The 27,116-nt window shown below is 38.6% G+C and overlaps 1 protein-coding gene across 1 annotated transcript in view; it reads left to right on the top strand.

Moving 5' to 3' along the window:
* Window positions 1-27,116, top strand: part of LOC136833945 (striatin-interacting protein 1 homolog) — an 87,976-nt gene continuing 60,860 nt past the window's right edge. Inside the window, 8 exon segments of the mRNA XM_067096226.1 lie at window positions 1-263; window positions 3,518-3,637; window positions 9,243-9,310; window positions 9,312-9,363; window positions 9,365-9,400; window positions 9,580-9,704; window positions 13,998-14,153; window positions 26,475-26,668. Coding sequence (XP_066952327.1) covers window positions 186-263; window positions 3,518-3,637; window positions 9,243-9,310; window positions 9,312-9,363; window positions 9,365-9,400; window positions 9,580-9,704; window positions 13,998-14,153; window positions 26,475-26,668 — 829 coding nt within the window. The 5' untranslated portion in view covers window positions 1-185.

Below are 27,116 nucleotides of genomic sequence, written 5' to 3' on the forward strand. Positions count from 1 at the left end.
AAAGACTGGTGATTTAGTATATTCCAAACCTAGTATTTTAAATTGATATTTTTTTACTTCAGTATTTGTATATTTAATGGGATAAAAGTAATATTTTCATATCATATTAATTTTATTCAAGTGGTTTGAAGAGATAATATTTTCTTCTGGCAACATCTAATTTGCAACAGTGGAATAATTGTACCATGGAGAATAATGGCGACTGCAAGAGAAGTCTTCCAAAATTGAGAGAAATATTTACCCGACAGCGGCAGGATTCAGATGTAAGAGAGCATTTGAAATGTGCTACTGATAAATATGTACATATTGTCGCAGGTTGTATTAGTTATATAGAACTACATGCCTTCATTCCGCAGTAGTTATGTCGTATTTGACATTTTGACTTGTAGGCTTGCCACTTTGCCTATGGGACAGGTTCAAATGTCAAATGAAAATGATAGGGGAATGAACTGGATTGTGGAGTGTTCATGAATTTCTGATGGCTTTCAGTGTAAATTTGTATACTTATGGTAGGGCTTGGGTCATACCAACAGCCTGCAATGCTAGGGGTAAAGCTGCAAAAGTCTGTTTAACTTGGCCTCCCAAAGGAAACAACCCAGTCGAGTGCTTACATTCGCAGTTTATTTTAACATCTTGTAATTATATTCACAGTCAATTCCCTGCAGTATGTATTGTTAAAGAACAGTAGCGTAGTGTACAAGGAGTCATACATACTTTTATTTTTACTTATATATAGGGAAATACAGCATACAGTAATTATAAGTGCATGGTCAGGCCCTCCCCCTCTGTATGTAGCCTTGTAGGGCAGTTGATTTATAGTTTTGGATAATTGAAAAGTATTATTGAATATATTCCTCGATAAATTTTTACTTTAGACAATTACTGTACTTTGGGCATAATAATTTTCCCATATTTTAATGTGTGGTGTGAATGTTTTTGACATTAATTTCATTAGGAAATGAATACTTTAGACAGTGAACTCCATCTGTATATCAAACAATTCAAGTGACAGCCTTCTTACCTAGCCAAGGAGGCTTTCCCCACCTGTACCTGCCACGTAGTCTAGCCTAACTTAGGATAATGGGCCCTTGCCTAGCTCTATACCCCCAGTGTAAACTAACAAAGGGGCTAGGTACTTGCTGAGGATTTTGCCCCTCTGAACCCCCTACCTTACCAGCTTAGGATGCTGGGTCCTTACCTAGCCCTAGACCCTTACCTAATCGAACCTTGGGGGCTATTAACCTACTCCAGCTAATCTAACTTGGGGGCTGGGTCCATACCTAGCCAAAAACAGGGCCCTTGCCCTCCTGGACTCCCCCATCTAACTTAGCTTTGGACGGCTAGGTCCTCTCCTAGGCGTAGGCCAGATCCCCTCACCCAACCTAGCATAGGACATTGCAAAAGAATAAGAATAAGGTTGAAACTTGAACAACAACACTTAACATAACCTAATATCCTTATCCTAGCACATGATATTAGTTTGAAAACATTCCATATATCTAATCATAATCTGGCCATGCTTATAGATTAGCAATGCTGAGAGCCTATTTTCTGATTCTCAAGTGAGGAAGTAGAATGAGGTAACTACAGTATGCAGTTCCTTGCCCAGCAAGAACAATTGGCATGGCTGTATGTCAGTTGCTCCTCGTCATCTGTTATCCTTGTAGGAGCTTATGCTGCACGGGTGGATCCATGTAAATTCTCTTTGGTGAGAACTGAAGGGGTACTTGTCAGCTCTTTGAGACCACCTCTCTCATCTTGTATCTCTTGAGCTGAACTCTCCTCCTCTGGAATTGCTTGTTTTACAGATGCATTGAAGGATGGTTAGGTCACATTCCTGAAAGGCTCTATTGTTTCAGGATTGGGAACAGAGTACAACTTGTCTACAAATCAGTGTTTTGGAAATGCAGGCAGTGTGGCTAACCTTGCAAACATGCAGGATCAGTTGACAGGTCACTCGGAAGTGCAGGTGAGAGACAACACAACTATAGTGGCATATGTCATCAAGCAAGGAGGGAGTACTTCAGCTTAGTGTAAGTGTGGATGCGAATGTGGCGTGGGTAGACTTGCCTGCTTACTTTCTTACTTCTTCTTGAAGCAGCTGAAGTATCTGCTGGTGTAGAATCCTAAGATGCGTCTCCCTTCGCCCTCTCTTTTAAAGGGGAAGGAGGGCATGTGGTAGGGCTAGATTCTGAACCCATCACATTTTTAGCAAAGTTAGCCAGCGACCTCACAGTGATTTCATTAGTTACTAATTGTCTTATTTGATTGAGTCCTCTCCCAAGATAAGTCTCTCATGCCGAGGGCCTTGTTGCTCTTTCATCCCTAATGCCAAACCAAGTAAGAGGTTACAGGAATCATCTCATCCATTACTTGCTCATGCATCCAGAAGCCTGACATTTCTGGGTAGGGTTCAACTCAAGTCAGTTGTCAGAGACGACATCCCACCAGTGGAGTAAATCTTCTATATAAGGGGCTGTGGTTTGTACTTCTGTAGGAACAAATGAAAAGTGTTTAAAAATAAATTGTATTCTTCCAAGCTATATGAATCAGAACCTTTTATCATTAGCCCACCTCAACCATCCTGCTTTGTCCCTTTGGCCAAGGAAAAGTGGCTAATGGTGGAAGTTGAGTGAAGGGTATTCCCCTACTCATCCCACATAAGCACCAGTAAATGACCTTTTTACGAAGTTCAATGACTGTCATAGCTTGCATTGAGGATATACCTATATAAAAGGCTCTTGTTTGTATACCTAGGAAAAATAAAAATTGCTGTAAAAAATTTCTGTAAAAGGAGATGGTTTATATTTTTGTAGGAATAAATAACAAATGTATAAAGTATATACCTGTAGGTAGTTTTTCATAGGTACTGTATACAAACCAGAGCCATTTATCATAAATGCTATCTCCACCACCATGCTTTGTCCCTGCTACTGAAGGAAAAATGCTTGCCGGTGGCCAGTGGGTGAGGGGTTGTTAACCTTCTTACACCCACCCTCCCCCATAACCACCAGTTGTTAACCTTCTTACAAAGTGCAGTGACCACTCTAGCCTGTATTGAGGATATAAAAAGATTCTGGTGTATATATCTAAAAAAAATACATAATACTTTACAAATTTATTTTACTCATTGTATATATTAGTTAAAAAAAATGTAATAATTTTACTTTCTTCAGAAATATTTATAGCCTATGTTTAATGATTTAGGGGTCAGCGAACCTAGCTGTTGTGGTTCCACATGATGCCTGCAGCTTGATGTCTGGTAGTCACAATAAATCTCTCAACCTCAGTGTGTGTTTGGAGATAAGTTGCTACGACAGATGAGGCTAACATGAAGCAATGGGTTTTTATGTTGAAACAAAGCAGTTTCACTATTTAATAGGAAAACTAGGACAGCTTATGAAATTGAGGCCTGACTTCTAAATGAATGGAGTTGTATTGGGGTTTTTTATTTCTATGCATTTTCAATAGAATATTTTTCATTACCTGTTGTCACTGGTTTTCTTATTTGTTTCAGACAAGCATGACAGAATGCCCAGATATAGAATTTAATTATAACGATGCAGATACACCAGAAAATGAGATAGCAGAGCTTTACTCATACACCGAAGGTCCAGAGTTCCAACTTAACCTTAAGGTAAGGATCTTGTAACTATGGTAGTTTTTCTGTCTTTTTATAAAATGTTATTCATTAGTTACCATTGTACTTAGGGTTTGTGCAGTTGTCATTTAGTGCTGGCATAATGCTTTGTAGGTACGGAGATTGTTCATGTCTTATACATAAGCAAAGCAATTGTTACACTGTGTGCAACCTCTCTCCCAAGAAAGATTCCTTTACATGTTGTATGTCTTCACATCCAAATCAGTTTTAGTTCCAGCAGGGTGTAAGCATAGCCAGCTATCTCTTATTACTTTACCCTTTGTAATTGTGTAAGTCAGTACAGTACAGTATATTTTCATTTTCTACTGCTAATGTAAAGAAAAGTCCAGATCTGTATTTTTTTTTAGATTCACTGGATATGTTTATTTTTTTTCTTTTGGGTTTTATGCTATTTTAATGGATTTGTGTTCCATAAGTTAAATATTTTTGGTTTCATTATAAACCAATCTTTTTGGATTAACCTTAAATGTGCATTAGTCTATTTCTCCTGACACATGCAAAAACAATAGTTTTCACCTTGTCTGGACATCCTGGCTCCAACACCTAATGGTGTTAAAGTAATTCAAAGTGTCTCTTTAACTCCAAGTTTACCTACTTGATTTTTTCTCCTAGATTTTGAAGTTGTGCTCTTGGATCATGATCACACATACAGTGTCTTCTTATTTCATCCTTTGCTTCCTTGTTTTCTCTTTTTTTGTTGGTTTATATTTTATCTTGGTTTGCCTAAAGTGTAGCAAGTTTTCATTGCTTATTATTTTTCTTCAGCTTTTTTGGTGATGTTTCATCATTTTGTTTTCACTGAGTGCTTGACTCAGTTTTGTTTCCTAAAGAAGTTTATATTATTCCAGATTTGAAGCTGATTGTTTTTATCATATTCATTCTTTTATCATTTATTATGTTAGTACTTTCTTAAAAATAACCATTTTCAAAATCTATCTCACTCCTGGATACTTAATATTAAGACCTGAGATTACTGCCATATATAGACCTGATGTAGACCTCCAATAAAATGAAGAGTTTTTTTATAAAAGTAATTTTTTGCCAGATATGAATTTTTAGTTTGGGTAAAAAAAAAAGATAGTTGAAAAATCATGCAAACAATCACATAAAAAAAATTATGATAAAAAATTTTAAAAAGTTTTTTTATTGTTCTAGAACGTTTTGCTCCACTGGTATGTACCAAATTTCAATGCTATAGCTTTAAAACTGAGGAGGAGATAGATTTTGAAGGTCAAAATGTATAGTTTTGAGATAAGAACTTGTTCAAAGTTTTTCTTTGTATTTCTACAAAGACAATGTTAATAAATCATGAAAAATTGTGAATGTTATAATCATTTTTGGGCATTAATAAACCAAAACTATGTTATTTATCATAATTTAATCATAAATGAAGATCCATTTGCTAAAAATCTTGATTCTTTAGGCTCCTGGTCCCCCTGCCTTTTCCTGCTGCAGGGTATTATTCTCTTAGGAAAATGTTTCATAGCTGCCCAAGCTACCACTGTGCCAGGTTTTATTTTAATTGTTGTTTCAAAACCATCGTTTTGAATTGCACTATATAATTTTTTGTACATGTGCAGGCAATCTTTTAGCACAAATCTCTCTCATTTTCTACTTATGAGAACGAGTTCATTATCTTCCTCATCAATATCTTCGATGCTGTTGCTACTTCCCCTTTCCAGCAATGACGTGCGTGATGTTGGTATTGAGTCTTGTACGTGAAAGCACCAGCAGTGGATGTAGAAGGGAGAGTGTTCAATGTCAGAGGCGTATGCCTGGATAGATTAAAGGATATCCAACCCTCCTCTGCAATAGTACTAATTTCTCTTTCACTAATATTATCGGTTCTTGAACTCTTCTTGAGCTAATCTTCTTCTCTTGTAGGGATAAAAGATGTTTTACTTGTCTTTTCCTCTTTGGCATGATGAATTTTAGCAAAAGAAAGCAAAAACGTAAAGAGTGATCGAATAAATGCTACAGAAAGAAAAAATGAGACCTTTTCACCAATTATGACGAAAGTGGATTACTGATCACACCCATGAGGAAGGTAGCTATTGATATAAAATGTAATAATTATAAAAATGTATAGATAACAGAAGACATACTACATTTTCTTGTAGGGATCGATGTTTTTGGCTCACTGAGTTACTTTTACTAAATACCCTGTAACTCAACAAAAAACTAAAAGGAATTTTGGCAAAATATTTCTAAGGCACATTCTCCATTGCCATACAAATGCGCATATATATTTTTTCAGGATTTTGCATTTTTATGAGTCCTATACCTCCATATATAATGTATGCAAAAGGACACTTTAACCTGATGTGATTTTGTTATGTATGGGGTTACAAACTTTTTTTAAATATAGCCTATCCGCTGCAAAAGCTGGTATGTTTTGAAGCTAGGTAACAAGATAGTTTAACTAGTAAGTGATCCACTTGACGAGACACTAACAGTGGAGCACATTCTGGTGGTCTGCCCCAGATATTTTAACCAAAGAGAGATATATTTTCAGGGTAAATCCTGTCTGATATTTTGGGAGATGAAGCAGATATTTCTGCTATCATCTCTTTTTAAAGTGTATTAAAATTTTTAACGATATTTAATTTTATTTAATTTATTATATCACGTAGAATTTTAATAACATTAATTTTTTTTTTATGTATATAGCACATCATTCATTAAACTTCATACCCTTATTTATTGGTCACATCACCTCATTTTATTTATTAATCATTTCCTTCATGAATTCATAACTTTAACATAATTTATTTTCTTTCCATTATGGCGCTGAATGGCCTTGTTGGCCCCAGTGCATAGGCTTTTGCCCTAACTATCATACATCCATCACTAACCAAACTGCAAAATTTTTTCGGGATTAATATTTGATGCACACCTGAATTGGAAAGCTCATATAACTTACATAAAATCAAAAAGCAAAAGGGCGAAAAAATTCTAATTAAAAAATATCACACACAAATTGGGGAGCTGATAGACAAGCTCTAAAATACTGTATAAAGCAACAGTGTTATCAATCATTGACTGCGGAAGTGAAGTATATGGTTCAGCGTCAGAAGCAGCACTGAAAATATTAGATCTGATTCACAATGAAGGACTAAGAATATGCACAGGAGCATTTAGATCCTCACCAGTCTCCTCAGCCACAGCTTGCAATGTAGCGAACTGCCACAGTTCCTCCATAGAGAGCTCATAACAATGAAAAGTGCATTAAGAATCAAGGCAAGTGATTCACCAACAAAAAATCTATTTGATCTAAGAGATATATTTATAAACAATCATCCACCTCCTTTTCCCAATTAGAGCTAATAGATTGTTTGAATCACTGAATATAGATATACAAGTACCTCCAACAGTGAAGTTACCACCCCATTGGACTATGAATAAAAAAGGACATGCACTCAGTTGAAATATTTATCAAAAAGTTCCTCCATATACCCCAGAACACCATCCAGACAAAAAACCATAGATCATATAAGACGAAAGCATTTACATTCCAAGATTTATACAGATGGTTCTAAATCACAACATGGAGTAGGATATGCAGCTATATCCCAGAACAAGTCTATCAGTTATCTTTGCCTAATAATGCCTCAGTCTTCACAGCAGGTTATGTGTTCAAAACTGAGTAGCCATCAAAATTATAAAGCAAGTAACATTCAATAATTTTATTATTTTTAGCTGACTCAAGAAGCGCTAAAGAAGCTCGTTCAAGTGTTATAAACTTCAAAAAACATATTGTACAAAAATTAAGATGTTCTCCACAAATTGTATAATAATGGAAAAAATATTGAAATATGTTGGATCCCTGCCCATGTAGGGATTAAAGTTAATGAACAAGCTGATAAAGAGCTAAAGAAAAATGTCCGAATGGTAAGAGCAAATATAAAAATCCCAATTAGTGATTACATCAACAGATATAAAAACTACAACTACAAATAAATGGCAAAACATATGGAACTAGGAACCTATAAATAAGAAGTTGAAACAGATAAAATCCAGCGTTGGAAAATGGAGCTCATCATGTCAGAGAGAGAGACAAACACAAGTAATTCTGGTTGCTTATCTGCATCCTGAGCCATACTTAATGGAAGACACATGGACACTTGATGAACAGTCCATGTGGTCCTCCTCCCGAATGCCCAGAATGCAAAGTGTTGATAACAGTCAAACATGTTGCTTATCTGACTGTCCAAAATATAATCAACAGCGACTTTCAACCTTTGGAAATAAATCAATGAAATTTTATCAGAATCTTATACATTTTCAGTCATCCCAATTTTATCTTTCATTAAAAAGTAACTTGATAGACAAAATATAAATCCAAGTAAATAATGAAAATACAGAAGCCTGTAGACCCGTTTAAGAAAAAATCCTTGTAATTCTGAATTTTAATTTTTATTTTTATGAAATTTTATTTTATTCTTTTAATCTTTAATTTTTTTTTTTGTATGCATGGAAACGAGCAAATGTATTTATTGTATACATGCGTTTCAGCATATTTGTTATAGTTTTTTTTTTAAACTTCATTTTCATTTATTCATCATCATGATTTATTTCAAATAACCTGTTTGGTCCCAGTTCTAGGCCTATGGCCTGACCTAGCATTTCATCTAATCCTTCGGGCCAGTTCATAAGAGCTGAATAGTCAGCTCAGTGGTCTGGTTAAACTATTTTAATAATAATGTCTCCGTTTTCTTCCATCAGCCCTGCAGCTGCTTAAACGATATTCTTGTTACTCTCCTAGTGGCAGGGATCTAATGCCTTAATTTCCTCTTTCTTCTTTAGAATAGTAACATCCAAGATCATTTAGATCTGCCATATTCTTGAGCTAAGTCAGATATGTAATTACTTCTGTAGGCTTATAGGCAAGATATTTTCATCATTTCTTTCTTAACTTCAACAGTTAAACACCCCTTTTTCTTCATCAGCAGTCAAAGACTCCTTTTTCTTCATCACTTCCTTAACAGGCTTCTTCTTCATGTGTGGGCATTGTTATTCCTGATTATTAATCACAATAAAGATTGGAAAAATATGATGCAATAAAGCTATGTAAAGTCTCAGCCACAGGCACAAACACAAATACAAGGTACAGATTTAGAATAGCACGTGTCAGGGTCATGAGGCAAATGAGGTCAATTAAGGACTTTTCAGAACCTACTATGACATTTTAAAAACAAAGAGAACCATCGTCCCAGTTGTTTTATTGCCTTCCTACTATGTATCCTTCCATCCCTACATCCACATGGCCCTTCCCCTATCATCCAGGCCCTCCCTGAATCATCCAGGCCCGAAGGGATCCCATCTCTCCCCCCAAAATCCCGGCCGGCCGCATGCCAGATTCCACCATACAGCTCATAAATAGAATTTTTAGCTCATCCCTGTACACAGAAACAAAATTTTTGAAAATTTTTTTTATCCCTATAATGAAAATATGAACAACGAATCATTCGTGACACTTTTCTTTGAACCACAATACTGTATATGAATTAAAACTTACATGTGACATTTATGTTATCTTTTCAATGTATCGTGACTTTTAATTACTTCTTGCTTTTCACAGGCTTGGGAGGAAGTTTGTGGTGAACTTGGTGTTGTACCTTTATGGCAGTCAGTGTCAGATGCCAGCCGTATCACTCATCATTCGGCTCTCAGATCATCTGGAACTATGTCAAAGAACTTTAGCGAATGAGGCAAATGGCTATCTTGTATATTGCTCAAGTAAGAGAGACGATTGTTAAACTTTTGGAAGTTACTACTATTATCACAAGTTTTTTAAGATTTTCCTCTTTAACACCTTTGGCCACTATTCATCATATATGAATAACTGCATAATCATATATGATTATGCAGTATATTTGAATAACAGAATTGTTTTTAAAAATGGAAATCATTCACAGGGATGCTGGGGTGAGGTGCAGAGTGACCGAGAACAAGCAACATGGGCTCAAACCCAAAATGTATTTTTGCTTGTGCAGTGTGGAATATGGAATTCCTTTCTTCAACTGCTGAACCTGGAAATAGAGTGAGTGTGGCACAGTCTAAATTAAGAAGCGTACCTAGTCTTCATCTTTTTAAAACAGAATAAATCATTTGTTGAAACCGAGCACAGTAGTTAGACTTTATATGACAATTATCCAATTATTTCACATGAAAAAAAATTTGGTCATAAGGGAAGAAATAACCTTTCAGTATTAACTGAATTACCGTTGATTTTCTTGTAAGGGTGAGTTGATTTGTATTACATTCTGGAATGATTGGCATCTCAGTTGAGAGACCACTTGAATGGGAAAACTGCAGTAAAAAAAAGCTATATCAGTGTGTAAAGGAGTATGATAAAAGTGTTGCCACTCTGTGACAGCCAACTCTAACTTGGATAAATCGAGGCTGCTGTGTAGCACAGTTATGGTCCAAAGTAAACTCTTATATCCCAAGACCTAGATGGTATTTTTATGAACTCTTGAGGGTACATGATATGTAGGAAGCAAGCTGTTAGGAGCAACGATGAGCATGGTATGTACAAGAATTCTTGTGCATGTCTGTTTATTCATGGAAGAGAGTTACATAGGCTATTTAGAAGACTCAGTGTTATGTAACTGTCAAAACGAAAAGCTTAAAAGTTTGGATTATGACATTTTCCAAAGTAGTGGAAAAATTTAATTTTTCCTGCAAGAAAGAATGGATAAAGAAGAGTGAAGTTTTATAGCCATTAAAGCAATTACATTAATTTTGTATATACTATATAAGGAAAATGGAGGCTACACTGGGTGAGCCATCCACTCCAAGGAAGCCCTTTCTCTCATACTGTTTCCATATTTGATTACATAAAGAGTTCTGGTATTTTGTTTTAACACATGCCAGTAGTTTACATGAGCCTGGATGTATGGTCAGCATTCCAAGAGCCACCCACTATGATGAAGAATATACAACTGGGAACACCAGTGCCACCAACGATTGCCTGTTATTCCCCATATATCATCAGCCTGAGTATACATGTCATTGTTACTTCCAGTTTTAGAGGACTTTTTACCTATTAATGCATATGTGTCTTTTCTTTTTTATTTAAATTTTTTAAAAGTTTCATTTTTTGGTCTGTATGCTTAAATGTTTCCACGACAATGAGAACCAGAGTATTGTGAGCTGGAAACAGTCATTGAAACTTGATAACAAGGTAGTTAACTGGTGGAAGGTGGGGTTGCAGGGGCCATTCTGGTAAAGTTGGTGAAGTTTGTTTTTTGTTCTGCCGCACACTGTCCCCGTCCCCCTTACCGGGCAGTGTTTCCTCCCTCCCTCCACCCCCAGGGTTACGCTTCTACCCGCACCTGTTCCTGACGCATTTCCCGCTTGCGCAAACTATCTCCCACCCCCTTCTTGCACTGCTCCCCACTTACCCCCGCTTTTGGGGCATGTAAGGAAATTTCTCCCTCCCTGCCTCGTTACCCCTCACCCTTTCAGCCGCTCCCTTCCTTTTGCATATGGCTCACTCTAGTTTTCCCCTCCAGCCAGCGCCCCTGTAACGTAAACATGTCCGCTCCACTCCTCTGTTTTTCCCCACCCAGAACCCCGGATTCCCGCAGTCCCCCTTTACTGTTGAATAGAGTTAGGGGGGGAAATGACACTTGGCCGCCAACAAACAAACTTGCCTCCGTTATCAGAAGCCATAAAAGTGGAGAAAAAACCAGTTTCCAAGGTAAAAATAGGCACGGAGCTAATATTTAGAATTACCCTTTCCCTTTTAAGCTCATTCTTATCTCTATCCCCGGATATTTCACTTCTCCACACACCACAAGCCAGTCTTCGACTTGTTCTCCATCCTTTATAATTGCCCTGTGTCCTGCTGAATCTTGGACAGTCTCTTCTCCATTTCATCTCCCAAAGTTTACCATCAGATCGTCCATGTTTAGCCAACCACGCTCTGCTACCACTTGAAAATTTTCCTAGCCTAACCTGTCTGAAAATGATTCAATTATGCGATCCACTCACCTGTTCACATTGTTCTTATTTCACTATGCAATCCAGCTTATGACAACCAAAACCACAGAACAGACCATTGGCAAAGGTCAAATTTTTGTTGCCTACTTGAAATAGGGGATTTTTGAACCCAGGTTGTATGTATAGGGCCTCTTGAAAAGAATGGCAATAGCCCATGTAAAGTGGGAAAAGATTAGGGTAATAATACAAATGAAAATCATAATAGTAATAAGAGCAAAAATATACCATCTATAAATTTCCACACACTGGAAGTGTGACTCTTAAATTTGGGGTGTTTGGAAGATTCATATTGCAGATGAGGAAGTTGTTGGGAGATACAGTGATCCCTCGTCTATCGCGGATAATGGGGGCCAGAACCCCCCGCGATAAGTGAAATTCCGCGAAGTAGCATTGGCCCCTCCCTAGGGAGGCATATACTGTACTGTATATACATGGTATATATTTAAAGGCTTTATAGCCTTTCCCACACTGTTATAAACACTTCCTATGCACTTAAACACTGTATTACTATTTTGATCTCCTATCACAGTAATATGCATAAAAAAGATCGTCCCATATTTGTAATGTTTCGTTCTGAGAATCAGCTGACTGAGGCTGCTCACTACTAACGAAAAGAATTAGGAAAATCATTTTTTAGTTGCTAAAAGAAACAAATTTATCAATGAAATTATTTTTAATTCTGTACATAAAAGTTTATGATACAGTAATTCATATTTCATTGAGAGAGAGAGAGAGAGAGAGAGAGAGAAATGGTGTGTACTGTACAGCACAGTAGCTTGGGACGAGACTAAGTCTTGACTAAGTCTTGACAAGCTGGTGATGAGAGTATACAGTATCCTTTGAGTTGCTTACGCTGAAATTCGGATTTTAATTATTTTTACAGTGATTTAAGATGAAACATCAACAGTGATAAGATATTCTCTTATGTACCACTCCCGTGCCTTGTCCGAGTGCCTGTATTACTATTTTGATCTCCTATCACAGTAATATGCATAAAAAAAGAGATCGTCCCCATATTTGTAATGTTTACGTTCTGGGAATCAGCTGACTGCAGCTGCTCACTACTAACGAAAGAATTAGGAAAATATTTTTTAGTTGCTAAAGAAACAAATTTATCAATGAAATTATTTTTAATTCTGTACATAAAAGTTTATGATACAGTAATTCATATTTCATTGAGAGAGAGAGAGAGAGAGAGAGAGAGAGAAATGGTGTGTACTGTACAGCACAGTAGCTTGGGACGAGACTGTATACAGTATCCTTGAGTTGCTTACATATGAAATTCGGTTTTAATTATTTTTACAGTGATTTAAGATGAAACATCAACAGTGATAAAATATTCTCTTATGTACCACTCACGTGCCTTGTCCGATACAGTGCCTGTGGGTATATCTGAAGCTTCCAGTCCTTGCCTCCGTCGGTCTAGGCAAGGACGTTCTTCTCACGTAACATGATGAAACATTCGCTGTTTTCCGCAATATGGCTGCCGATATGGCGGTACTTTTTAATTTTAATTTTTCTTCCTTGAATATTTCTGAAAAATCCATGATGCAGTGAAGCATATTTTTGTTTAATCTCATTTTGTACTGAATTATATGTCATAATGCAATGAACCAACAGTACTAGCAGATATTAATAACTATTAATGGAATTAATGAAATATTTGGGTCTTCATATATTACACTGTATTTGAAATTTCGGAAAATCCGCTATATATTTTCTCTTATAATATACATACGTAATGGAAAAAATCCGAAAGTCGTGAATCCGCGATAGACGAACCGCCCCTCTAGCGAGGTTCACTGTATGCCATTCCCAGGGTGGAAAATAGATTGAGAGCTCAAATATTGAGATATTTGGGGTATATGACCAGAAGGGAAGAGGCTCAATTAAATAGTGGATGGCATGGATATGGATCAGAAAGCAGTATCATACAATAGCTCCCAGGGACCTCCTTTTCTCCACTTTTTGTAACCTCCTCCAATACTAGGATAAAAGATGAAATTCTCGGTGCTGATCCTTGATTGACCTGACATTAATCCTAGTTTATCTGATATACCTAGCTACCACTATCTTTTTTAGACCTTGTGTAGTAGCATAGCAACATCAGTTTTACTCTCTTTCAGTTCAATTTGATATCTGCAATTTTTTTTTTTTTTTTTTTTTTTTTAGATATTGAACCCAGTCTCACCTGTATGGGACATATATTTTGTTTCCATCTGTTTTATTAATTCTATGGCTGTTTTAAACTTGAAAGATGCCTTATGCATTTTACATATAAGTTTTTCTAATACTGTAGTTTGATTATTTTTCTGATATTTTTTAGGAACACAAGTGTTGCAGAGAGCCAACGTAAAATTACAGTATCTGCTAGCCTTGCCGATTCAGCAGACTTAAGAGTCATTTTATCCGTGTTATATACTATTGTTGAGACTCTGAGAGTACCAGGGGATGAGGACACAGAAGCACAAACTCAGACAAGGTATGTAAATATTTTTTGTGTAGAATGCATAAAATATCTCCAATAAAGGAAATTTTGCGGAAGTGCCTTAATTTTGGTGAACACTGTATAACAAATTATCAGTATACAGGCAGTCCCGGTTATCGGTGTGGGATCCATCCCAACAATGTGACGATAAGCGAAAAGCAGTTACGTCTGCCTTAGGCAGCGCCCCAGCTAAATCCCTTATCATAGAACTTATAGCACAGGGTTGGCACGTATTCATTCCGGTTAACGGAAGCTTGTCAATAGGATATCAGGTCTCGGGGGGTCTGCACTTTGACCCCCTATCTGCCGCATTGATGAATCAATTCATGGCTAAACATCTCCACTGGTTACACCTTTCCATTTGCACTTCCGTGGCTAGTTCGAATGAATCGGGTCAAAACGCGACTACGCATCTACTGCGCATGTGCATGTTGCCAACTCAGTGTTTTTCTAGCCACGCTTTTTGGTGTGTGTGGTAAAATCTTTTCCGGCGTAATTTGAAGGATTATCAGCTTTATCTAGCATGGAGTCTTCATCTCAGTCAACGGGGAATAAGATAAGTACCTGCCCTACCACCCAGTCACAAAATTTAGTCCTGCTTAACTAATATTTTCATATATTTTTAGTGTCCAAAATGATGGCTCGGGAGCGCCATACCGCTACCCATATTTAGGCTAGGATTCTGCCTTAATTAAAGCGAAAAGCATAGGTTAGGGTAGGATTTTTAGATTCAGCATGTCAAAAAACCCTAAGCGTGAACTGTTAAACATGCTTGGAAAGTTTATATAAACCTGCTTCTTATGAAATTATCGATAGCCCGAACGCTAACGTTAGCGCTAAAGTTAGGCTAACCTTTGATACTTTTAGGTTTACCGAAGCGGATGATAGCCGCTTTCGGTACTTGAGGTAATTCCTTTTAGTGTTGTCTGTGTGACTTGACTATGTTTTGGACATTTTGATAGAGTTTTTGTGTAAAACCTCCGATTTATGTCCCATTGTCAGTGTGGAAAAGTGATGCGGGCTTCTGGAACATTCTAGAAGGTTCTATCGAAGCTCTGTCGAAGCCTTCGACTCAGAATCGTTTCGTAACGAAAATCGCATATGATACACTGGCTCCCAGTCGAGTTACTAGATACCTCAAGTCGAACTATTTCGAAATAGTAGCTTTTCTCATGACGAATTGATTCGAAATAGTAACTTTATGTCGAATTGATTCAAATAGTAGCTCTCTTATGTCGAATAGTGTAATATAGATTTGAGTTATGAACTCAAATAAAGATATGTCGTTATTCTATTAGCTGTAAGGTTGTTGCCATGCACCAATGAAGTCGTGAGTATCGATTCTTGCCAACGATATTCGTCTGGGGCGAATCGATGTCCTATATCGGATATACATAGATCCCCAGTCTAGGCTATGCCTACATGGTAGCCCACATTCTTGGTGTATGATACCCTGACTTATCGAATGGCATGGATTTACTTGTTGCTCTGTCATAGAACTGACATAATCCCAATACTATTTTTGACTTCCTTGTTCGTGATCATGATCGCCCTTCAGTTGTAGCTCTCCCCAGTGAGTAACCCCCCTTTTTTCCCCTGTGCCTAGCGCCCATTGGAGACGAGCCTCGAACAGGGATGTCGACTGGGCATGAATCCAGCCATTCGAGATAGTAGAATGAATGTCACCACATTTGAGAATATAAAAAAGAGATGGTAGAATGAATGTCACCTCATTCGAGAATATAAAAACTATATGCTCGTTTTTTCTCATGATGTAATGGCTTACATAACATAGTTCCTTAAACATTTTAGGGTATTTCATAGTATTATTTTTTTTTATAGGCTTTGCCAAATAAGTGACTAATGCCGCCTGTAAGAAAAATTTGATAGACTCCATCAAGACTCAGCATGAGTTTTGTCGGGTGTGCTCCTGCAGTGTAATAGGGCGGACCATCCATACTGGAGTCTGGAAGGGTGTGACATATGTACTGAGTGGCTGTCATGGGCTCGTTTTCAGGGCGATCACACTGTTTCTGGCTCTATGACAAATATTAACCCTTTAACGTTGAAGCCCTATTTACAAAAACGTCTCCAAATGTCGTATTGGCGTTTGTCGGTGATTAGACGTTGAAGGAAAAAGTTTTTAAAAAGTCACAGCACGCTTAGTTTTTAAGATTAAGAGTTAATTTTGGCTCATTTTTTTGTCATTGCCTGAAGTTTAGTATGCAACCATCAGAAATAAAAAAATATCGTTATCATATATAAATATTGGAATATATGACAGCGAAAAAAAAAACTCGTATATAATTGTATACAAATCAACTGTAAGCAAAACAATTAAAGCTAATGAGTTAATTTTTTTAGTTGTATTGTACACTAAATTGCGATGATTTTTTGTATATAACAAATTTTAAAAACGATCAAAGCAACACAGAGAAAATATTATCACAAAATGATGCATGAATTAAATGCAATTTCTTGACATAAAAAAATTTTTTCAAAAATTCACCATAAATCGAAATATTGTGCAGGGGAAGACTTCCTGTTTGTTGAAAAATGAAGCTAATTGATTGAATATTACTAGACTGTAAGTGTTTTAGCTTACAATTGCAGTTTTTGTGATTTGTCATTTCTTGGTCTCAGTTAAATAACTTGACCGAAATTCAATTTTTCTATTTATCGTGATTTATATGAAATATTTCAAAACTGATAAAATTGCTACAACCATGAGTTATTTTTTGTTGTATTGTACATGAAATTGCGCACATTTTCATATATAAAACTTTATGTAATGACTAATATAAAGTGGTGCAAATATTACGACAACGAGGACCTAAAGAATTTCTGAGATGTTCAGCGAGTTATCTATCGTAAAGAGCGTAAGAAAATGTTTTTAAAAAATTCACCATAAATCGAAATATTGTGCTAGAGACTTCCAGTTTATTGCAAAATGAAGTTAAACGATTGAATATTACTAGAATGTAAGAGTTTTAGCTTACAATTGCGTTTTTATCATTTGGTCGAAGTTAAAGTTGACCATGAAGGTTGAAATTTTGGCAGTTATCGTGATTTATGTGAAAATATTTCAAAACTGATAAAAAACTACAACCATGAGCTATACTCTGTTGTATTCTACATAAAATTGCGCACATTTTTTTTATATATAAAAGTTTATGTAACGACTAATGTAAAATCTAGATGCAAACATTACGACAACATGACGAAAGAATTTCTGAGATGTTCGGCCGAGTTACCTTCGACTCATGAGATCGTTTCGTAAAAATTTTTTTTACACTGGCTCAGAAATTCACCATAAATTGAAATATTGTGCTAGAGACTTCCAGTTTGTTGCAAAATGAAGGTACATGATTGAATATTACTAGAATGTAAGAGTTTTAGCTTATAATTGCATTTTTACCATTTCGTTTTATTAGCTAAAGTTGACCCAATGAAGTCTTGAAATTTGGCAGTTATCGTGATTTATATGAAAATATTTCAAAACTGATAAAAGCTACAACCATGAGTTATTTTCTGTTGTATTCTACATAAAATTACAGCACATTAGCGCATTTCATATATAAAACTTTATGTAACGACTAATATATAAAACAGTGCAAACATTACGACAATGTGAAAAAAAGAATTTCTGGCGGACGTAAGGAAAAGTTTTTTCAAAAATTCACCATAAATCAAAATATTGTGCTAGAGACTTCCAATTGGTTGCAAAATGAAGGTAAATGATTGAATATTAGTAGATCGTAAGAGTTTTAGCTTAAAATTGCGTTTTTTGACCATTTAAACTTAGTCAAAGTTGACCTAAGGTTGAAATTTTATGCAGTTATCGTGGTTTATATGAAAATATTTCCAAACTGATAAAAGCTACAACCATGGGTTGTATTTTTGCTGTATTGTACATGAAATTGCCCTTCATTTTCATATATAAAACTTTATGTAACGGCTAATATAGAACAGTGCAAAAATTACGACAAAATGATGAAAGAATTTATGAAATTTTCATTGAGTTACCAGAGATGGTATGCGTGAAAAAACTTTTTTCAAAAATTCACCATAAATCGAAATATTGTGCTAGAGACTTCCAATTTGTTGCAAAATGAAGGTACATGATTGAATATTACTAGAATGTAAGATTTTTAGCTTACAATTGCGTTTTTCTACCATTTCCTGTAAGAAATCAAAGTTGACTCGGCATGAGGTTGAAATTTTTGTAGTCGGCGTGCACGGACCATCCAACTCGCACCCAACAGACAATTTTAGTCGATCGTGTGAATACGTCCAATAGGCGTTAAAGGGTTAATATACAACATTTAAGATCATGGGTAAGAGGATTCTCCAAAATCGGCCCAAAAGGTCCTCTTTGCTATTTGCCAGACAAAGGTGTAGAGATTTTCTCTTCCCCACGGCCAGAATTCAGTCGATCAGGGGTTATGAGAACTCACCTGATGATGTCGTCGTGGTGGATCCTAATGCATCCACTGTGGTGCCCCCTTCATACCAGGAGATGAAATCAATTTGGGAGAATCTGAAAATCTGGATGATGAGGGGGATCTATCTGATGCTGAGCCTCGACCCCCAATAGATCACCGATTCCCGGCAGCATCCCTAGTAAATCGAAACTCCTATGGATGTCGATGAGGATAATGTTTCAGTCCGCACAACTGCTTCTACTAAGAGAAAGTTTGCGGCACAAGAAACTAGGATGTCTGCAATGGAATCAAAGTTGGACAAGTTGATAGAACTACAACTTGCAAAATCTTTGGATACAGGGGCTCAGGGACAGACCCCGGAGCAAGCACAAGTTTCAGATCCACCCATTAATATAGATGATTTCCCAGATTTGAGAGTGGTGGAGGATGAGCCAGAGCAGTTTAATCCCTGGGTGGTGGCATCACGGCTAGCTAGAGCGGTGGATGGCATCTTCTATGATAGTGATGTATGCACCCCTCTAGCTAGGTTAGAGTTTGCAAAACCTTTTGTCCACTTCAAAGGTGGTAAGTTTTGCTTTTCGATGCCAAACACCTAAGACTCTGGCTATGGTACCGGAGGAAACCATGATTTTACCCAGGATCAGGCGAAGGGCTTCCTTTCTAATATCTGCCAGGACCTGGGAGGTAGTGCTCTGGGCCCCCAGGTTCTTGCTAGGAACCTTCCCGCCTGGAAAGTACCAGTTGGTGAGAAGTTCCCATCTATCACCAATAAACTGTTCAAATCTTGGGAAAATAACTGGGTAGAGTCAGCCGCCCATGGGACGAAGTTCTCTTTAAAGGAACTCCAGGACTTTGGAACAGTTCTGCCAGATCCCATGGACGATCTAACAAAACCATTAGCAGGCTTCACAGAGGTGATGAAGAAAGGCAAATTTCTAGCAAGCCATGCCCGTTCATGCTTTTTTGCGGACACTCCTTACCTTGCCGACACCCAGTGTGTTCAAGAGTTCGGGCGAGGAAACTATTAATGTCCTGCATCACAACCTTGACATTAATGGAATCTTAGGCATACCGCTGTGACCAACAAAGAGATTCAGTGCTCCCAAGGTTACAAATTCGGAACATGGGCCCAATCTTCATTCACCTTCTGGAGGCTTGGGCGGTGTCCAAATTAAAACTTAGACGTCGTGCCCTAAAATTTGCTGACCAGAAGTCTATGCCAGTAAAGGAGCTCCTCTTCGCCTCCCCAATGTGTAGTGACCTCTTCCCTAGGGACCTAGTAACCAAGTTGAATAATATTGCTACCCACCGAGGTATCAAATTTGAGGAGTTACTAGGATATGACCCGGAAGCAGACCCAAGGGGGGTAAAACGCAGGAAGCAGCAACAATATAAGAAGGCTTTTAAAGCACCAGCTCTTCCTGTGCGAGACCCAGGACAAGGTCCCTCTTCCCAGAAACAATTCCCTATGCCGCACTCTCAGCCATCCTTGAAGGGCAGCAGTGCACTGCCATCTCAACAATCCCAATTTAGGCAGTTCCAGGAAGCTCGAGGCAGTCGTGGAAGAGGCGGATCCTTTCGAGGGAAGAAAGGTAACAGGGGAAGATGAGGTGGTGGTAGAGGTCAATTCAACCAATGAGACATTTCAGGTTGGGGGCAGACTGAAGAGGTTCCAGGAAGCCTGGAAAGTGTCCCCTTGGGCCTATCAGAGTGGTATCAAAGGTCTGCTGGGATTGGAAGGGCCCCTTCCGCAACAAATACTTTCATCAGCGCAGCACAAAAAAGAGTTGATCCTATTTGTGAACAAAATGCTAATAAAGGACACAGTAGAGAAATGCCACTTTATCAGGTTCCAGGGAGGCTTTTCAGTGTTTCAAGAGGACTCTCAGGAAAGGAGAGTCATTCTGGACCTCTCTGTCCTCAACAAAGCAATAAACTGTCCCAAATTCAAAATGCTGACGATAGATCAGATAAGACATACCTTGCCAAAGGACAGCTACACCTCTTCTATCGACTTGAAAGATGCATATTGGCACATTCCAATCCAACCTCATTTTCGCCAGTATCTAGGATTCCGTCTAGGTCGCCAGTCGTACATATTCAAAGTGATGCCATTCAGCCTCAATGTAGCCCCCAGAGTGTTCACGAAATTGACCAAAGTGATCTTAGAACAACTAAGACTACAGGGGGTGAATGTCATGGCGTATCTGGACGATTGGCTGACCTGGGCGGAATCGATAGAAGAGTGTCTAGAAGCGTCCCGAATAGTGGTTCAGACCTTGCAGGACTTCGGGTTCCTAATCAACTGGGAAAAGTCACGGCTGAAGCCAGAAAAGAAGTTCAGATGGCTAGGCCTACAATGGTGTCTAGAAAGTGGAAAGCTAGCCCTACCAGAGACCTCCAGGAGGTCAATAGTAGATCAGGTAAAGAGGTTCAGAAAAGCCAAGAGTTTTTCCAGAAGGAACCTAGAAGTGTTGCAGGGCAAACTCCTATTTGCATCAATAGTAGATCCAGTCTTGAAAACGACTTTGAAGGATTTGAACCGGATTCTCATTTTAAAGGCAAACAAGTCATTCAGAGACCACAAGGTCCCGATGAAAAGGAGGTGCAAGACAATGCTCAAACCGTGGGCATCGAATCAAGCCCTGAAATCTTCTGTCCGGCTAGTCCCGAAACCAGTCTCAGTGACCATTCATACGGATGCTTCGGTGAAGGACGGATGGGGGGGACACTCAGATCAAAACAAAGTGTCTGGGAAGTGGTCGGGAGCCCTCAAATCTTGCCATATCAATATCAAAGAAATGATGGCAGTGCTCCTGTCACTCAAGGGACTGAAACCCAAGAGGGGATCTCACATTCAGTTGTTCATAGACAACAAGCCGGTGGTACAATGCTTGAAGCGTGGGGGATCAAGGTCAAAGCCATTGAATCATATAGTGCTGGGGATCATGAGATTAGCTCAGGTGAAGAAATGGACTCTGTCAGCATCCCACCTTGCGGGAGCTCAGAATGTCCTAGCGGACTCCCTCTCCAGATTCAAAGCCCAGGAAGGGGAGTGGGAATTGGACAGCGGGTCATTCAGTGGGATCCTCCAAGATCACCCATATCTTCAGGTAGATCTGTTCACAACACGAAACAATCACAAATTACCAAATTTTGTCACCCCTATCATGACCTTTGAGCAGTGGCCAGAGATGCGCTTTCGCTGGACTGGAACCTGCTGGGAACATTTATCTGTTTCCCCAACGAATTTATTAATGAAAGTAGTACAGCTCCTCAAGGAGTTCAAGGGGAGGGTAGTGATTGCTCCAATGTGGCCAAACAGCCCTTGGTTTCCAACCCTATAGAAGCTGACTTTTCATCACAAGCCACTACATCTTCTTATCCTTTCCCAGCAGGTTCAAGGGATAACTGTCTCGCCTCCTCCTTTCTGACAAAAAGCCTTCACGTGTGGACTTTCTCAGATCCCTGTGCTTCATGGAATGGTCACCTGAAGTTAGGGAATTCTTAATCACTAATATTAAGGGGAAATCCATAAACAGTATCAGTCAGTGTGGAACAAATTTGTCTCATTTGTTAGGGACCGTAAAACCAACTACCATCGATAATAACCGTTGGGGAGTTCTTTGTGTTTTTATTTGGCGTAAAAAAAGTTGGCTCCCTCCACTATTAAAAATCACAAGGCGGCCTATTTCGGTTTCTTTAAGGTACAGATTCGGAGTAGAGGTGCATTCAGAAGTGTTTGAAATGATGATGAAATCAATGGCTCTCCACCGCCGAGTGAACAACCATGTGAATTATCATGGGATCTAGATACAGTCCTAGCTGCTCTGAACAGACGTTCAGACAATAATATGAAATTTTTTTGCCTTAGAAAAAATGTTGTTTTTAGTGGGCCTGGCGATGGGAGCCAGATCAGCAGAGATCCATGCGCTAAAAAAAGAGATCAGTTTTGTTCTTTTTGGAAAGAATAAAGTAACCTTTTCATTCGGAGAATTTTTAGCTAAAATGAGAATCCGTTTCACAGACGGAAACCCATAGTTATCCCTTCTTTGCCCTCTAATCCGAAGCTGTGTCCAGTGGCCACAGTGAAAAAGTACCTGATCGCACCAACCATATCACGCAAGGCCCCTCTTTTTTGGTACCAAACGAAAGCACCCCACTTTGCCTAGAAAACCTCAGAACCAGTATTTGTAAGTTAATTGTAGATCTATGCCCAGGATCAGACCCAAAGTCACATGACCTCCGTAAGTACGCAGCCTCACTTGCCTTTTTCGGTAACTTTAGTATGGAGGACGTATCCAAGTACACGGGGTGGTCTGGGCATGGAGTGTTTGTCAAACACTATGTTAAACAAATATGAGGTGTCCAGACTGCGTGCATATCCCTCGGCAAAGTCGTAGGCAAGAGATAAGGACGCCCGGAAGGTGAATTGGCTGGCAAGAGGAACTCTTCCTTTAAAGTGAGTGAGTGTTTTAAAAACCGGTAGGTTATTTTTTCCTATTATAGTCTATTTCTTTTGCTTTTCACCAATACACAGTCTCTTCGGAGACAGCTTAAAGAGTGGGCCCTGTTACAGCCGTAAAGGGAAAGGATTTTAGATTTCGGTTTGAACCCAAGGGAAGCGAAAAGCTTTTTTGGTCAGGGATAGTGGCTAAAAGTCTATCCTCCCTGTCAAATGATGTTTGATGACTTTATAAATATACAAAAGCCTCTTTAAAATGTTCTCTGGTACACCTGCATGAGGCTCTCGCGCTCCCTTTGACTAAAAACGGGGTTTGAACCCAAGGGAAATGAAAACCCTATTTTTAGTCTGGGAGCTGTGAGAGCCTCAGACCCTCCCAGTTAGCATTAAGTATATTGGGTTATGCCCACCCCTTCATTTGCAGGGAGTATAACCTTTTAGGGAGGCACGGCTATTCCTACATTGGGTTGGCAACATGCGCATGCGCAGTAGATGCGTAGTCGTGTTTTGACCCGATTCATTCGAACTAGCCACGAAGCGCAAATGGGAAGGTGTACCCAGTGGAGATGTTTTTAGCCATGAATTGATTCATCAATGCGGCGGATAGGGGGTCAAAGTGCAGACCCCCCGAGACCTGATATCCTATCACAATAGTGACAAGCTTCTGTTAACCGGAATGAATACGTGCCAACCCTGTGCTATAAGTTCTCTGATAAGGGATTTAGCCGGGGCGCTGCCTAAGGCAGACGTAACTGCATGAGGCTCTCGCGGCTCCCAGACTAAAAATAGGGTTTTCATTTCCCTTCGGGTTCAAACCCCGTTTTTGACAACCGAGGATCGGCTCCAAATGCCCAGGAGCGCTCACCAGCTCCCGATTTCTTAGCTTACAAGCTACTAACTCGCTTGACACCCAGTTGCCTGGCGCCACTTACACCTGTCTGCCAAGAATCTCTGCTGTCAGACTGTCCGAGAGTTTTGCCCCTCTTTCCCCCTTCTGTGCCTGGGATATTATTAGTGATCCTACTCTAGCTCTGGTGTCCACGAGTTGTTGGCCAGATTGTCCTCCAATATGTCCTCCAATTTTCCTTTAGTTCCAAGTTTCGGACGAAGACTGAACGCCGTAAACCTCCTGGCTCTTCACTCCACAGAAGATTTACATGTTGACAGCTGCTGTTCTCTACTTCCTGTCAATGGTAAAAGCTACCTTCTTCTCACGGTCTTCTTGCAGTTTTGTTCTTCGTTGAACAACCTTTCCTGTAAGATGCCAATTCCCGTTTACTGTACCTGGACTCATCCTGAGCTCTTTGTGCCACTTCCTAGTGCCTGGAGCATTTGTCCGAGTGCCCGGCACCTGCTCTAGAGTGCTCATCATTATATCTCTAGTATTCAGCAGCCACCTCCATTCGCCTGACGTAAGTTCACGCACATCTCTGTTCTGTACAAGGGTATCGTTGAGTCCACGCTGAGTTTACCAAGTTCAGTTTTTGTCGAATCTGTATGAATTTTGATGTATTCACTTGGCTGTCATAAAGTCTGCAGAGTTGGCAGCTAGTTCGCATGGCTGTCTGCGATTCTGCACGTCCTTCTACTAGTTTGCTCTTTTGGCTGTTAGTCTACATGATCATCAATGCGAGGCATACCTACAGCAGATAGAGGACAAACCAGACAGCCTCTTCCTTTAATCTTCATGGCTATTCAATGGATTTTGGAGATGCAGGAAGCACCCTTCCTTGTCCTTGCCAGATGCCAGCCTCCTGACAGCACAAGTTTCCTCTGGAGTGCTTGTTCCTCTTGTATTTAAATACTTATAGTTGTCCAAACTTAGTCTTTTGGAAAGAAAGTTCCTTCATTCACGAACCTAGTCCTGGATTTCTTTTCAATGCTTCGGTTATGGGTTGGGGAGCCTTCTTAAAGAATCAGGGTTTTTCCGGGGCATGGTCCCTGGAAAGATGGATCCTTCACTTCATTCTTATAGAGCTGGAAGCTTCTTCACATAACTTCAGTGCTTTTTGACCTTGGTGCACTCCTAGAATGTGGTAACCATTCAGACTAGACCACAGTTCTAATGTTCTATGTGAACAAGGCTCTACACCTCTATAGGAAGAGCCTTGTTTCTATGGACAGAGCAATCAGGTCTTCGTGTCACTTGATCGGTTCATAGAACTAAAGCCCTATCAGATGTACTGAGACGTCAGAGGGGGACCGTCGATCCCCCAGCAGCTGGGATCTGTGTAGTCTATGAGACAGACCTGTATTGGACCTGTTTGCCCCTTCAAGGAAACTTCATTTTCCTCCTGTGGTAGTGGTATGATGGTTTTAATCTTTATTGTTATTGGTTTTGGTAATTATTTTTCATTGGTCTATTGTATTTTGGTAAGCGCCCAGGTCAAGGGCAGTTTTCCTGTTTTGCTTTATAGGTGTTTGGAAGTCTCCTTTGCTCTAAGGCCCCCTCTCAAAAGTTAGGGATTCTATCAGTCAAGATGAGCACAGACCAGATTTCATTTCTGCAGCTTTTACAAATTTTATCAATGCTCATTTTTATTTTGTTTTTTATCTGATTGTTTTTGAAATAGAATATGTCCATTTATCCCACTTCCTATCAATGTGGGATTCAGCTATGCAATTACTTGGTAAGTTACATATATGGAAATGGTATTTTCATAATAAAATTAAGTTTCATTTATACTTACCCAGTAATTACAAGATCAGAGCCCTCCTTCCTCCCCTCTGATGGACATTAGCACAAAAGTAGTCATGATCGCTGTTAACATTGTACCTATTGTTTCCTGATAGAGGGCGGGGTAGTTACCTACACTATAAATAAATGAATCGCTGCTGTGAAACTTCAAATTTTTAATTGATGTGAGTGGAAAGTATAGCTATGTAATTACTTGGTAAGTGTATATGAAACTTAAATTTATTATGAAAATAACATTTTGCAATCTGCCTCAGGTGTAATTGCAATATATTTTCTTTGATGTTTCAAACCTGTTGCTTCTCTACAGTAAACCCCCATATTCATGGTCTCACTATTCGCGGACTCACATATTCGTGGATTTCTTTGTGGAACGTATCTACCCATTATTCGTAGAAAATTCACCCATTCGCGGTATTTTTCACTGAGAAATATTCACTAATTGCTGTATTTTCATATCATTTTCAGGACTAAATGCACTTTTTGTGATGAAACTATTAAAATATTTGGGTATAAGCATTTTTAGAGGGTTTTTTGTGTTTAAACTATCAAAAATAGGCAGTTCTAAGTGTTTTTAGAGGGGTTTTAATATGTGATTTTAGCTATTCGCGGGGTTGTGTTGGTACACATCCCCAGCAAATACGGGGGTTTACTGTAGTAGATTGTCTACTTCATTTATACATGACCATGAAGAAATTGTTATCATTCAGGTTATGCTTCTGTGAAGAGTTGGGGCAGCCTCAGGGTGAATCCAGTGAATTAGTTGCCATGACTCTTCTTGGGATGGTAACAAGATTCTGTAATTCATCAGCACCACACTTTCCAATCAGGAAGGTCTTATTGTTACTTTGGAAGGTTTTGTTATCTTCACTTGGAGGAACACAGCATTTAGCCAACTTAAAAAGTAAGTTTTGATGTTGGCATCATGAGTATAAATTTGTAGTTGTTTATCGTATTCAGAAAGATGTTTGGGTCTGTTCACAATTTTTCAAAATCATGCAGTTCCCTATTATTGTCTGACAGATGAAGTTGCTATCGTAATTCAAGTTCTTATAATATAGGAAGTTGACACCTATAAGCATGCAGAGATAAATAGATGTGACTAGTTCTTGTAAATAATGAAAAAACTCTAAGTTTATTTGTAATCTTACGTAAAAAAATCAGCTTTGTGAAGTCAGATGCACAGCCATTCTTTGATTTTCATAAAATTTCTTTTATTGAAACATTGTATAGATAAAAAAACTTCACCATAATTATTAGATAATTACCTGGTAGAAAATGTCATTTCTTTATGGTAAACATGAAAGTTTGACCTTTGTCAGATGATCCTTTACATCTTTTACATTATGTTA

The sequence above is a fragment of the Macrobrachium rosenbergii genome, chromosome 52 (assembly GCF_040412425.1).
Source record: "Macrobrachium rosenbergii isolate ZJJX-2024 chromosome 52, ASM4041242v1, whole genome shotgun sequence".
Taxonomy (NCBI): Eukaryota; Metazoa; Arthropoda; class Malacostraca; order Decapoda; family Palaemonidae; genus Macrobrachium; species Macrobrachium rosenbergii.